Source organism: Garra rufa, chromosome 1, assembly GCF_049309525.1.
Source record: "Garra rufa chromosome 1, GarRuf1.0, whole genome shotgun sequence".
In the NCBI taxonomy this organism is placed as follows: domain Eukaryota; kingdom Metazoa; phylum Chordata; class Actinopteri; order Cypriniformes; family Cyprinidae; genus Garra; species Garra rufa.
The window spans coordinates 44,347,139-44,362,051 of record NC_133361.1 but is presented as its reverse complement, the minus strand read 5'-3'; the positions used below and the strand labels follow the sequence as shown (position 1 = coordinate 44,362,051).

Genomic DNA, 14,913 nt, shown 5'->3' with positions numbered 1-14,913 from the left:
TACAGTCCAAAAGAGAAAATAATAGTTGAATTAATAAAAATCAAAAGTTTACATACGCTTGATTCTTAATAATGTTGTTACCTGAATGATCCACAGCTGTTTTTTTTGTTTGTTTGTTTAGTGATAGTTGTTCACAAGTCCCTTGTTTGTCCTGAACAGTTAACTGCCCACTGTTCTTCCAAAAAATCCTTCAGATCCCACAAATTTCTTTGGATTTTCAGCATTCAGCATTTTGAACACTTTCCAACATCTTTTCACACTGAGGACAACTGAAGGAATCATCTGCAATTATTACAGAAGGTTCAAACACTCACTGTTGCTCCAGAAGGAAAATCAATGCATTAAGAGCCTGGGGGTTTGCTGTGTAACTTTAGTATGAGTCCCTTAGTTGTCCTCAGTGTGAAAAGATGGGCCTCAAAATCATAGTCATTGTTGGAAAGGGTTCAAAAACACAATATCAAAAAAAAATTGTTGGACCTGAAGAATTTATTCTGAATAACAGCAGGCAATTTAACTGCTCATGACAAAGAAGGGACTCATGAACAACTATCACTAAAAACTAAAACTAAAAAAAAAAAACTAAAATATGTAAACTTTAGTTTTGAACAGGGTCATTTAAATAAATTCAACTATTATTTTCTCTTGTGGATTATATGTAAACGTCTTTTATGTTAAATATTCAGGTCAGTACTAAATAAAAAATACCATGCATTTTATAAAATCTGTCTTATTTTGGTAAAATAATTCACCTTTTGCAGATTCTGAAAGAGGTATGTAAACTATTGACCACAACTTTATGTAGTGTGTATTAGTGCTAGATTTCAATTTCTGTACAATCCAATCTCTAAATGTCATGCCATTCTAATTTCATAAAGAAATGGTTCTTTTAACCCAAATTAAAATTACAAATCTTGTGCATATATCCCACATATCTGTAATTAGATGCATATTTAAAACTGCAATATAATCTAAATTTAGTGTCATATATATGTTTTTTTTATTAAGACAATCCTTTTTGGACTACAATCCGCCATCAAAATGATGAGTTTCATTATTTTCAATATTTTTACAGGCCTGGTTTTACAGACAGGGTTATGACTAAAACAGGATTAGGCCATAGTTTAATAAGGACATTTAAGTATGATTAAAAAAACATTACTGGTGTGCATCTTGAGACTAAAACAAAGGCACTGCTTTATTTTAAGATCAGTCAGTGCAAGCTTCTTTCAGTTGAAACAGCACAGACTTACATTTTAGTGTAGGACTAGGCTTTAGCCACGACAGTGAACCTTGGGGGGGGGGGAGGGTGGGGGAATGGAAATTTGATCCATTTCCATTTAAGTTGAGTGTCATTTCTGCAGCAGCATGAAGTAGAATTCTCAAATGTAGTCAATTTCAGGAACCAAATGTTTTCTTCATTATATGTGTTAATAAAAAAAATAAATAAAAAAAAAGCAGATTTCACTAGTGTTTATTATTGGCTGGTGATTGCTTTGTTGACTCATACAACTGAGGGCCAGAGGCAAATGAAATCAGTTTGTAACTTTATAACCAATAAAAACAATACAAGACAGCAGCTTCTTTCATAATACTTGTGTTAGTGAGATTCATGAGGAAACAAAAAAAAAAAGTCACATTTTCTTCAGAACTAGAAATACAAGAAATTTGACAGCAGCTTTAACTTTATTTGTACACAACTCAACATCTTTTAAGAAATTCAAAGCTTATAAAATTAAATACTCCAAATTTCAGTATCAAGAGTCACAGTCATACTCCTTCGATGATTACTTGAACAAAACTTTCTGAAACACTGGAGAAATGTTGCCAAATTCACATTGTCATGGGGAAACAGTACGTACGTCACTGTACGGCCCGTAACGGCCAAATATGTCCTTCCCCACAACGATAAAGCACAGTCGTTTATCTTCTCTGCATTCTGTCACCTGGCAAGCGATAGGAAGAGGTATGGCTTTGATCTCTCCAAGGCACTTCCATCCTGAGAAAGTGCCATTTTTGTGTTCGTGGGAAACATAAATGTAGTAGCAATCCATCTCTGCTGCGTGGGGATCATTCCGTTCGACGCTCCACCCGATGACTAATTCTTGTGCGCTTCCAATGCAAGCTAGTTTCACCACTGGCTTTGGGGGCAAGTTATAAGAGGCAGCTACAACCGGAAGCTCTTTGGGAAATGGAGTGTCTGGGTATGGCTGGAGTTTGGATTGCCAGTCCTCCTGATATAAAAGAAAGGTAGAAACAGAAAGGTTAGGACTGTTATGATATGAAATTATTGGTGTAGTGAACATACAAAACATTAGAATACCTCCAACTGTACTGAAGAACTGACACGCTCTTCCTCCATAACACTTTGATTTTCTTCTGTATGTTAAAGAAAATTATAGTAACAATAACTCATTTTTTTCAATTTCAGGGGGGAAAAAATAACGAACAAAAATAACCAAGACATATTCAATGGTTTCATACCTTTAATGGCTACAGGGGGTGTGTTTGATGGTTGTTTTGGTTTTAAAGGTGGTTCCAGTTTCTGCAGGGCACAAATGTGCAAACAGAACTACAATGAAACAGTCTGAAAATGAACATCTAGAATGAGAGAATGATAGCATACCTGATCTGACGGTTGGGTAACCAGACTCTCTTCTTTCAGTCGGGCTACTGAACCAGAACAAAAACACATCATGCCCACTATATAGTCAATACAACAGCACATTGTTTATAACATCACTTGAATTTTACTCAAGGATTGAATACCTCTGTCTTCTTCCGTAAGGTCAACAACTGGATTCTTAGACCGCTGAAATGAAAAGAGTTTTCGCATTTTGAAGTAGATACAGTTTTTTAATGTTTTTCAAAGAAGTCTCTTCTGCTCACCAAGCCTGCATTTATTTGATTCAAAGTACAGTAAAAACAGTACAATTTTGTAGTATTTTTTACTATTTAAAATAACTATTTGAATATATTTTAAAATGCAATTCATTCCTGTGATTTCAAAGCTTAATTTTTAGCATCATTACTCCAGTCACATGATCCTTCATGTATTAATCCTAATACAATTATTAATTTCTAGAATACCCTTCCCTCCAAGTTTTGAATGGTATAGTGCAGTGGTTCTCAACCTTTTTTGGGCCAGCGCCTCCCCTACCAATTATTCAGGTCTCTCACCGCCCCCCATCAAATAAATCATAGTCTAACTGTCCTCACTGAATATTTAAGTTTGATTATTATTAGTATTTTGTGTTTATAATAAGGACTGTTATTATATTTATAGTAATTCAAATGTATGGGGTCATTACAATTTTTACCAAATTAATTCAAGGACGCATTGAATTGTTCAAAAAAAGACAGTGATGTACTTTTTTTTTTTTTTTTTTTACAGTAAATTATATTTAAAAAAAAACAGTAATAACATTCATTTACAGAGTTTAAGCAAATTGTTGATTTTCATTGCTACAGCTTCAGTGTTGTTGTGATGCTGATATACTTTATTGCCCCAAATTTAAAAAGACTAAATAAAAATTCCTGTTTAGAACATGGTCATGTGACACTGAAAGCTAGAGTAATGAAGCTTAGCATAAGAGGAAAACACATTTTAAAATATATATTTAATTACAAAGTTTTTTTTAATAGTATTTTTTTTTAAACAAACAAATGCAACCTTTTTTATTCATCCATTAAAAATCGTATTTGCCTTTTTTAATAGTAATGTATAATTTATTTATAATACATAGGCTTATTTTAAAAGCATGTAACCTATCTAAACCCATAACACAGCCCACATTAACCCATACATAATTTTATTTCAAATATGAGTCACACTGAGTCCGAATCTTTCATCCAAATTTTTCGCACGTTCAAAAATAAAAACCTCACGTAATGTTAATCACACTTGCATACTGCCTCCTTAATTTTCGCCCATCATAAAAAAAATTCGGATCGGGTTTGATTTTTTGCGTTTTTCGCATCTGTAACAGTTCAGAGCCACCGTACAAGCGAACGCCAAAATCCAGAATTGTGTCTGTCAGGTTCATTCACTTTGTCCCGTAGCACAAAGCACTGTCATTGTACGCTGAGTTCGCAAAAATTAGTGGTCTTCTTTAATATGTGGCTCCAGTAATGCTAGCAAAGCATTAAAGATTACTGACATCCTGAAATAAACTTTGAATCACCTGGGATAATCCTGCAGTTTATTAATAAGGAGCTGCACCTTAAAAATATTCCCTCATTCCTCTATATCTGTTTCTCTTTTTAAGAAGAGAGCGGACAACAAGATCGTTCTATTTCGTGTTGTTTTGCTTTTTTTTTTTTTTTTACAACAGATGAATTAATACCCATCGGACTTTCCGTGCGTGACGAATTTTTAGGATTATGAATACGAAAAAACGCACACGAAAATTTCGGACTCAGTGTGCAATGCCTTTAACACTGCTATACTGGCCGCGAACGGTGCAACAAGTTGTGCTAAAGCACATAGATCCCGTTATAATCTGTCATTCAGTAACTGACTCAAGCGCTACAGTAAACGCATTCCATGCACTTATGCTGCAGACAAGTTGACAAATATATATAGAAAGTGCGCTTTGATGCATCCAGTGTAGAAATGGCATTAGGAAGTGGCAGACCGTTTTCTTCTGCAAGTTTCAGCTCAAACATATTCGGTTTAAACTCGTCTTAACCAAACGCCCCCCAAAAACACCTCAGTGCCCCCCTTTCAAAATTCTTGCTTTCTGCGCCCCCCGATGCTCTCCCAACGCCCCCTGGGGGGGCGGTACCACCCCCGTTGAGAAACACTGGTATAGTGTATAATGTTACAAAATCGTCTTTGGGTCTTTCCATTCAAAAAATTCTGAAAAAAAAAATAAAAATACTCAACATTTTAAATATTGATAATTAATAATAATGTTTCTTGAACAGCAAATCAGCAAATTACAATGATTTCTGAAGGATCATGTGACACTAAAGAATGAAGTAATGATGCTGAAAATGTAGCTTTGATCACAGGAATAAATTACAATTTAAAATATATTCCAATAGAAAACAGTCATTTTAAATAGTAAAATATTTCTCTTTTTGCTGTACTTTGGATCAAATAAATGTAAGCTTGGTGAGCAGAAAAAGCTTCTTTAAAAAAGCCAATCAAATGACTGAGAATGATAAAACATTGAAAGAAATAGTTACCAAACTCTGCCAGAACCCTTGCTTTGGTCTTCTCAATGTGGTCATCTCATCGTTGTCTATTAGTGAGAAAACAGCCAAAAAACAACCATTGTAATGTTTCATAGTATAAACGTTTGACATCGATGAGGTTAGAATAAATAATGGCAAAAGCAAGACCTGCTGATGACACTGAAGCGTTGTCATTGAAACACCCTCCATTGGCTGAACTTCTGGTAAAAAAAAAAGAAAAAAAAAAGCCTGAAATCAGAATTCTGCACTCCGACAAGACATTTAAATTAAATAATATTAATAACAAAGTAATAATATAAAACCCCTAGTTTTACAATTTGCTTGCTTGCTAACTTAAAGGGATATTTGACCCAAAAATGAAAATTCGGTCATTATTCACTCACCCTCATGTCATTCCAAACCCGCAAGACCTTTGTTCAGCTTCAGAACACAAATATAGATATTTTTGATGAAATCCGAGAGCTTTCTGACCCTGCTTAGACGGTATTTTTGTAGCTTCATAAAATTGGGGTTGAACCACTGATGTGGAAATGGACTACTTCTTACTTTCTGGGCCTTACATGGTAGTTGTGATTGTCTATGATCAGAAAGCTCTGGGATTTAATCACAAATATTTTAATTTGTGTTCCAAAGATGAACAAAGGTCTTACAGGGTTGGAACGACATGAGGGTGAGTAATTAATGACAAAATTTTTTTTTTTTGGTGAACTATGCCTTTAAAATTAATCTTTAAATACACAAATGTAAAACCATTGAGAAGATCCTCTTTAGCAAATCAAAAAAATACATCATCAATTTTTCATATTGTACATAACTACTTTTAGATCTTACAACTAATTTCAGTTTTAAGGTTTTTCATAACAAAGTTTAAATTTTAATATTGGCTTAAAGGGTTAGTTCACCCATAAATGAAAATGTATTTATGAAGCCCATTATTTACTCACCCTCAAGGCATCATATGTCTATTTGACTTCCTTCTTTAAAACTAATGCAATTGGGAGTTACATTAAAATTGTTCTGGCTCCTTCATGCTTTACAATGCCGCGGGCAGGTGTTTCTCTAAATCAGTTCAAAACAAGTCCAATAAAGCGCTTCCATCCATAATAAAAAGTGCCTCACATGACTCAGGGAAGTAAATAAAGGCCTCCTGTAGTGAATCAATGCATTTTTGTAAGATAAATATCAATATTTAAAACGTAATAGCCACCTTTCTCTAGCTTGCGCTAACAGTTGTACATAGAAGCAGCTCCGGGCGGATGATGTAGGACATTGCTGAAGTGACGAACGTCAAAGTCCCTTTAACCCTTTATAGGGCGAGGCACCATATTTGATCACTTAATCGAACATTTTCAATAGCGTCTGCCTCCCTTGTATGAGATCGTGTAAGCACATGGATTTGTCCCAGCCAATCAACAGATGTTAGTCTACGTCACGGATAGCGACACAATGGCATCTGACCAATCGGAAGTTGTCTGGGGCGTTTCAAACTTCAACGTGCTTCCGGAATGAGAAAATGCTGATTTACGCTCCTACTTTGTCCCACAAAAACAGAGAAAGCATCGAAATGCACAATGGTAAGTCAATGAAACTCACACATTATATTGCTGAATAGTTGTGTTATATGGTGATATAGACGTTGTTTGCGTTTGATTTCTAGAAATTAGTGAACGATGTGGTAAAAAAAATGGTGTGATCATATTTGATCATACGCCCGTTTGTGGTAACACAACAGAATGTCCATTTTTAGACATACGCCCGGTTCAGGTAAAAGTAAGGCAAGTGATAGTTTGGCTGTTTTTATGCCTGTTTTTTGTCCACTGAATATTGCAAAGGCTTGTATACCATGATGTAGTAATCCAGTGTCAAACTTAAACCATTTATTGAAATGATCAAGAAATAAACAGTGAAAAATTTGTAATTTTGGTTTTAGTACCAATAGATTGGTGTTTATTATTTCTGCTAAAATAGGTGGTACCACCAGTACTTAATGCTATTTTTTTCAGTTCTTATTATAAATTTACTATTTATGTGAATATTATGTTTTCAGTAGATCTGCACTTTTCTTTTACAAACAAATCAACATGGGCTTGATACTGACTCAGAAACCTTTTCTTTCGCAGCTGTCTACTCAATTCTATGGATAGAAGTCAGTTTTGTTGTGCCAGCTGACCCCATCTAGGGTTCTGACGAGGAAGACAGCAAGATTTTTAATTTCCTAAATAAATATTCTGTTAAGTTTTTGTGTTCATACATATATATATATATATAAATTTTTTGTGTGTGTGTAAATTGTTTCTAAATAAATATTCTATGAATATTATATATGTTTTATGTATTTATTTATGCCTTATATTTAAAATGTATACACATTTTTTGGGGGGGAAAAAGATACCATAGACCGGCAAGTAACTATATATGATCACTTCATTTAACCTAATTTTCAACATAAAAACATAAAAAAAAAAAATTTAAGTCACAAAAGTTTAAAGGTCTTGTAATAACCTCCAATAACACTCTGGGGTTGAATTTTTGAATTTCCAAGTATTTCAATGAGTGCCCTATAAAGGGTTAAGGCACGCTGACTGTTTCTATAGCAGCCGGGACTTCTTACGGCAGGTGCAGTGACACGCTGACTTCACTATAATCAACGATTGGCTCTTTTATTAAGAAGGCAGGGCTTCGTGGCCATAATAAGCATCGCATTTTCCCCATTCAAAACTATACGAGTGAAACTTGTTTCTTGGGTATTCTATAGTCTTTGCAAACGTGGATGCGCAGTGGAGAGATTAAAACAAAACAACAGTCACAAATTAGTACAAAGCAAGGATTTGTAAAGAAATTGTCGGAGGATTTCGATATCAGCCAAAAGGAGATCATCCTATGTCATCCGCCTGGAGCTGCTTCTATGCACAACTGTTAGCGCAAGCTAGATTAAATTGATTATGACGTTTTAATTATGTGTATTTTTTCTTACAAAAACGCATCGATTTGCTACAGGAGGCCTTTATTCACCCCTTGGAGCTTTATGAGACACATTTTATTTTGGATGGATGCACTTTATTGGACTTGTTTTGAACTGATGAAGAAAAACACCTGCCAATTGCATTATAAAGCTTGAAGGTGCTAGAACATTTTTTTTTATATAACTCCAATTGCATTCGTCTGAAAGATAGAAGTCATATACACCTAGGATACCTTGAGGATGAGTAAATAATGGGCTAATTTAAATTTTTGGGTGAACTAACCATTTAATGATACAGGCCATAATTTTAAGGGGCCCTATTAGCTCCCTTTTTTACAAGATGTAATATAAATCTCAGATGTCCCCAGAATATCAACTTCACATCAACTGTCAAAAACATGAAGTTCACATTAACAGACGGTCATGTCTTCAATCATAAACAGCCGCATGTGTATCAGTATATTAGATCTGTGAAACAGCGTCTCTTGGACATGGTGATAACACACTACTAATGCAAATCAACCAGGCCTCGCTTCCTCTTATCTTCTGATGTATGCCTTAGGTAGGAATTATTTAAATGGGTACTGTGACATGTACTTTCCCAGATGAAAACTTGGGACTATAATCAAAGCTTTTAAGGGAGTCATAAGTCCCTTTGCAGATCTTATATATATATATATATAGAGATAGAGAGATAGAGAGAGAGATAGAGAGATAGAGAGATAGAGAGATAGAGAGATAGAGAGATAGAGAGATAGAGATAGAGAGAGAGAGATAGAGAGAGATAGAGAGAGATAGAGAGAGATAGAGAGAGATAGAGAGAGATAGAGAGAGAGATAGAGAGAGAGATAGAGAGATAGAGAGATAGAGATAGAGATAGAGATAGAGATAGAGATAGAGATATTAGGTGTGTCCAAACTTTTGGTCTGTACTGTATATTTTCTGTTTATTAAAGTTTTTACTCTACATTTGTGCAGATTTCAGTGGGTTAGTGATATTTTTTAAATATATATAAATTAATAAATATTTTTTAAATGGGTTTTTATACAAAAAAATCACTTTTTAAAAGACCCACATTTCTAACTTTAATTCATGGGGATAACATGGATAATTTCACATGGTTTAGTGTAAGATTTTGCCCATCTTTTGGAAAATCCAGTTTTAAAAGTTAAAAAAAAATGTAGGTGGCTGCAGAGCTCCACTATTTGCTATTTGCCCACCTGAAAGATATTTTTTCTGTATTTTTTCTATATCATATTAGAACTCCTTTAGATGTTGTTGAATCTCTAGCAGATCAATCAAGCATAAAGGAGCAGATTTTATTTAAAAAAAAATTAATATCTCTTTATTATAATGTGTAAATCCCATATAAGGCAATGCTCTTGTTTTAAGAATTTCTCAAATACATTTAGGGACAGAAAAGCTAAGCACCACCGGTTTCTGTCCATCACACTTGAGTTCTTACATTGAATCATGAATGTGGTAATTCAACAATTAAGCAGATGGCTAGGATAACAAATAGCTGTAATTGTTGGTCTGAATGAGTATGCTTTGGTGGCCTTGGAACACAAACATTCAGCAGCAATGAATGCCTCTTCAGTGAAGCACACTAGTTTATAAGGCTACAACAGCCACGCATGAAAGTAAAGAAATGCGACTGAGTGTACAGCACCTCAGGGAAAGAAAAGAAAGGAAAAGAAATGGAAAGGTGCCAAGACTGCAGCCTTGAATCATTACTGAATTTAAAACAACCCACCAAAAAGAAAAAGAACCACAGGGGACCACTGAGATGATTTTACTTTGATCATTCTATTAGGATATCTACTGATTAAACAGTAAATGGAATATTTTAGTGATTGTCTTTCAAACAGCTTTACACTGCTGCAGCATCATTTACAAGTTCAAAGGCATCAGTCTGCAGCATTGAAGTGTATCCACCTTATTCTTTAACACACAAGTAAGGCTACGTCTACATTAATCCGGATACATTTTAAAACGCTCTCCGTCCACACTAGCGTTTCCAAGCGTTTTCCAAAAGTTTCTCATCCACACTGAAACGTAGGAAAACATCGAATTCGCCTTACTGCGCATGCGTAAAGCCTCCAAAATTATACAGGCATAATAAGTTTTCACACAATTCTTCTGGCGGGATAATTTACGGAAATATCTCGTCATCCATTGACGCGTCTATATCGCGCTCATTCATATTTTATCTGAAAAGCAGATAAAATATGTTTTGCAGGACAGCAACTGTAAGTAAATTTTCTGTCATCATTTTAGGACTGTAATTTGAAGAATGTACAAGGTAAATTTCTCTAGCAGCAGTGTGGCAGTGAATAGCAAAGGCACAATTACCGGTGTAAACAGATATCTATTGGTACAATACGCGTCACATGACTAAATATGCGTCATCGTTTTCAAAAGCCTCCGTTTTCACAGTCCACACTACAACGCGAAAACGGCGTTTTCAAATTTATCCACTTTGGAGAGCGTTTTCAAAAAGCTCCGTTTTCCTTGACAAAAACGCCGTCTCAGTGTGGACGGAAGGCCAAAACGGAGAGAAAAAGTGTGTATTAGTGTGGACATGGCCTAAGCCTATGGGCGAGACTTCCGGTTCATTAGCCGTTATAGGGAAATAACGAGAAGAATAACAACCTGCAGTAAACGTTAAAACTGTTTGCACTACAAACCAGTGTGTTCATAATTAAGACAATACATTAAAATAATATGGTAAGACACCAATTTGCTATATCAAGCAGCAAAACAAGCTGTTTAAATATAGCTAACAATAACTGGACTTGGATGACACTGAAATCCAGACTTATCAAATTTAATAAGGTGGATACACATCCACATGAAAATCCCCTTCAAAGAGGGCTCAAATTGTACTTTATTGGTGCCACTGATGTAGTATGAATGAAGCCATGTCTAAAATACTTCAGAATACCTGGATATATTCACTTCTGGTTCAGCTGGAGAGATGCATTGCTGTGGTTGCACAGGAGGAGGACTTACAGAAGGAGGAGGAGACTGTTAAATAAGATCAACAAACACAACAGTGATGAGTAACAATAAAAAAACAGCTTCATAAATGTCTTAGTATTATCATTCTCACACCTTGGTTCTACAAATAAATCTCATCATCTAGTACTTACCTGACTCTGAGAACTCTCCAAGGATCTAAACTTTCTGATATATGCAAATACTGCATCTCCCCTTCGTTTGATTTTCCTTACATGAGCCTGCAAACAAAAACAATTAGATTTAACAAAGAAAATATGTATGGTGTCATGCCATACTGGAGGGCGCTACAGTAATATGAATTTGTATATTAAAGGGATAGTTCACCCAAAAATGAAAATCCCTAAGACCTTCGTTCATCTTCAGAACACAAATTAAGATATTTATTGATATTGATGAAATATGAGAGCTTCCTGTCCCTGCACAGACAGCTACTACCTTTCTGGGCCATGGGCATGGTAGTTGCGTTGCTGTCTATGAAGGGTCAGAAAGCTCTCGGACTTAATCAAACATATTTTAATTTGTGTTCTGAAGATGAGCTAAGGACTTATGGGTTTGGAACAACATAAGGGTGACTAATTAATGACCCTTTAATCAATACACATATCTCACTATATTTCAATATGGAAATCATGGACTTCAAATGAACTTCTGAAGTCCACCGAAATGGGAAAGCTGGACACTTACTTCCAATTTCTTGATTCTGGAATCGTATTTGGATTCACCATTCACCTCACTGATTCTCTCCATCAGATTCTTCATCTTGTAGTCAGACTGCTCGATCGCAGTCACAACCTTATCTGAAATGATCTTTTCAATCTATCAATAAACAAGTTACGAAAGGGGTGAGATTATATGCACTTCGAAAATATACACTCAAGCGTTCAACTTGTTTGTGCACCATTTAATATTGAACTTAAACTGAGGCAACAAATACATGAACTGCACATTCAGAACATGTAAATTTGTACTTTTTTCATGATTTGTAATGCAAAATTTTTGTACATTGTAACAGCTGATGGTACTAATTGACATCCATAGCATTTTTCCCCTCAATACTATAGACGTCAGCAGCTGTTTGGTTATTAACATTCTTAAAGTTGTTTTTTTCTTTTTGTTACGAAGCAGAAAAAAAAAAGTTTTAATTTTCGGGTGGACTGTCTTAAAGAAAGACAGTACAATAATTTCAACTAAAAGAATTTTATCCACTTTATTTTTCACGTAAGAGTCTCATCCACATCCAGCTATTTTTAGCCAGAGGTGGGACCAAGTCATTGTTTTGCAAGTCACAAGCCAGTCTTGAGTTTTTGTATTCAAGTCTTGAGTCAAGTCCAGAGTCAAGACAGACAAGTCCCAAGTCAAGAAGGGCAAGTCCAAGTCGAATTGCAAGTCCTCAACTTTAAGAGGCCACAACTCTGTTTTTCAGTGTACAAACAGCTCGTTTTGTTGCTTAATACTGAAATTGTTGTGTTTTACCATATTATTGTAATTTATTATACTAATAATGGACACACTGGTTTGCAGTGCAAACAGTTTTACTGTTCACTGCACACTTGTTACTCTTCTCATGAATTCCCTATTGAAATAACTAATAGCTAATGAACTGAAGTCTTGCAGATAGGCTCCTGCGTTGAAGAATAAAGTAAATAGTAACCTTAATTTCAAAAGTAGCTATGTAATAAGTAGGATAGTGTACAGTCAATAAAAGTCATAAAATGACAGTGTAAATAAATTAGCTTTCATTTTATGGTCTACGGTAGAAGTATATGCACAAGACGTGACATTTTACAGAATGCTTTTACCCTAAATGTCTATGTTTGCTTTATATTAGTTAGCTGAAAAGGGTGATGCAGCATTGATTTTTAAATAGCTTTGGTTGCTGGTTTTGACAGTACTGAAATTAATTCAAATTAATGTCTATTCATTTGAGGAAAAACACTTCCACACGTATTTCAGAGAGCAACATATTTACATATACAACAGCTCATGAGCTTAAAGAAAATGAGTTCAGAATTTTGCCAACCCTAGCATAAAATTGAAAACTAAGTCTTTCTATTTCAAAAACAAGGTGACAAAGACTAATCAAATCCTGACATTTCATTAATACTGTTGGAGAAAATCATACAAGGGACGTAAATAACAAACTTGCCTCGGATCGAGGGAGCTTGTTCGCCTTCTGCCCACTCTCTTGATCCGAGTGTAATGAGTCGTCCTCATATCTGGACCTTTTCATACCTGAGAGGTAAAGACGTAAAGATTGTTTTCGAATGATCAGAAATTACATTTCCAATCAGAGATAGAATAAAGCATACGTTCTTTTACCACCCTCGATGTAAACATTTGCAGTTAGTTTCAGATTAACGAGCAACCAAGAGCCATTTTATTTACCTTTACTAATACAAACAATTGGCTCAAAGCGCTTCGTCGAAAACAATCCTGTGCTTTTTATACATAAACACATCTAACGTTAAACTGAATGAATCGAACAACCCGGAAGTGACGTGCTTTAACAGTTTATGGCAACAACAAAAAGCTCTCTGGTTAAAAGCGTTACCGACACTTCTAGCTGCACTAATAGTAAATGGCCTTTCATCATGAATTGCAAGCTACATTCGACGACAACGAACGTGACGCCAATAACAATTTTAAAAATGAAAAGTTTAAGCAAGGTACAATCCAAATTGCTTACTAAATCAGTTGGCCTCACGTTTTCTATCACCACACCAGCATGCAAAACGCGTTTTGTAAACCACTGACTCTAGCGCTTGCCATACAATACGCGTAACAAACTCCAAACGAAGCCCGCGAATTCTTATGTGTTGTACCATTTGCGTTGCATCCTCCCAACAAAACAAGATACATTTTCATAAACAACCCACCTGGACTGCTTTCTAGAACTCCGCGTCGTTACCAATGTGGAAACTGGCGGCCAGCCTTAGTAACGTTATGTGTTGATCTTACAGGGGATTTCCTGTTTCCTGTCCCTCCGCGAAGGGCAGTGGGTAGCAGCAATCCCCCGCTTTGTCAATGAATGGTTCTTTTGAGTCGAATCTTTTCAGTGAATTAGTTGAACCGGTTCGCAGAACTGGAAACGATTCACGTATCGGTCTCTAATCATTAGCTTACTGACTCATTGAACTAGGAACTGTCTTTTTGACATGCCCTGTTCGTAATGAACGGAGAACCAGTGAGTGAGCAGATAGTGGGGAACATCTGGAGAAATCGAGAATTTCACTGATGGAGTGACAAATAATCAAGCTGAATAATAGATTTTTTACCAAGATGATTGTATTACAGTTTTTTATTTGTCAGATTTTTTTTTTTTTGAAGAATTCTCTTCTGCGCACCAAGCCTGCATTTATTCCATCCAAAATACAGCAAAAGCAGTATTGTGAAATATTTGTACTTTTTAAAACAACTGTTGTCTATTTGAATGTATATTTAAAATGTAATTTATTCCTGTGATCAAAGCTAATTTTCAGCATCATTACTCCAGTCTTCGGTGTGTCAGTGATCCTTCAGAAATCATTCTAATATGCTGATTTGCTGTTTAAGAACAATTATTATTATTATCATCAGTAGTTGAGTGCATTTTTTTCAAGCTTTTTGTAACATTATACACTATACCATTCAAAAGCTTGGAGTTATTATATATATATATATATATATATATATATATATATATATATATATATACAGTAGTCAACATTCGAAGTGGATCAAAAAAGTTT

General features: G+C 35.2%; 1 protein-coding gene across 3 annotated transcripts; it reads right to left on the bottom strand.

Moving 5' to 3' along the window:
* Nucleotides 1–1,455: 1,455 nt before the first annotated feature.
* atf7ip2 (activating transcription factor 7 interacting protein 2) lies at nucleotides 1,456–14,191 on the bottom strand. Of its 3 annotated transcripts, none has more exons than XM_073833211.1 (12): nucleotides 14,062–14,191; nucleotides 13,332–13,417; nucleotides 11,870–12,001; nucleotides 11,317–11,403; nucleotides 11,109–11,191; nucleotides 5,347–5,399; nucleotides 5,191–5,246; nucleotides 2,767–2,809; nucleotides 2,624–2,670; nucleotides 2,482–2,542; nucleotides 2,321–2,376; nucleotides 1,456–2,231 (listed from the first exon to the last, which is right to left on the bottom strand). In XM_073833211.1, exons 2-12 carry the CDS (start codon nucleotides 13,413–13,415, stop codon nucleotides 1,839–1,841), a joined length of 1,095 nt encoding a protein of 364 aa, XP_073689312.1. In that variant the 5' UTR covers nucleotides 13,416–13,417; nucleotides 14,062–14,191; the 3' UTR covers nucleotides 1,456–1,838. The 3 variants fall into 3 exon arrangements, with proteins under 3 accessions (XP_073689312.1, XP_073689311.1, XP_073689313.1); XM_073833210.1 differs by lacking the exon at nucleotides 14,062–14,191 and adding an exon at nucleotides 13,872–13,921; XM_073833212.1 differs by lacking the exon at nucleotides 14,062–14,191 and adding an exon at nucleotides 13,872–13,921 and having other exon boundaries at nucleotides 2,624–2,667.
* Between the last annotated feature and the right edge of the window lie 722 nt (nucleotides 14,192–14,913).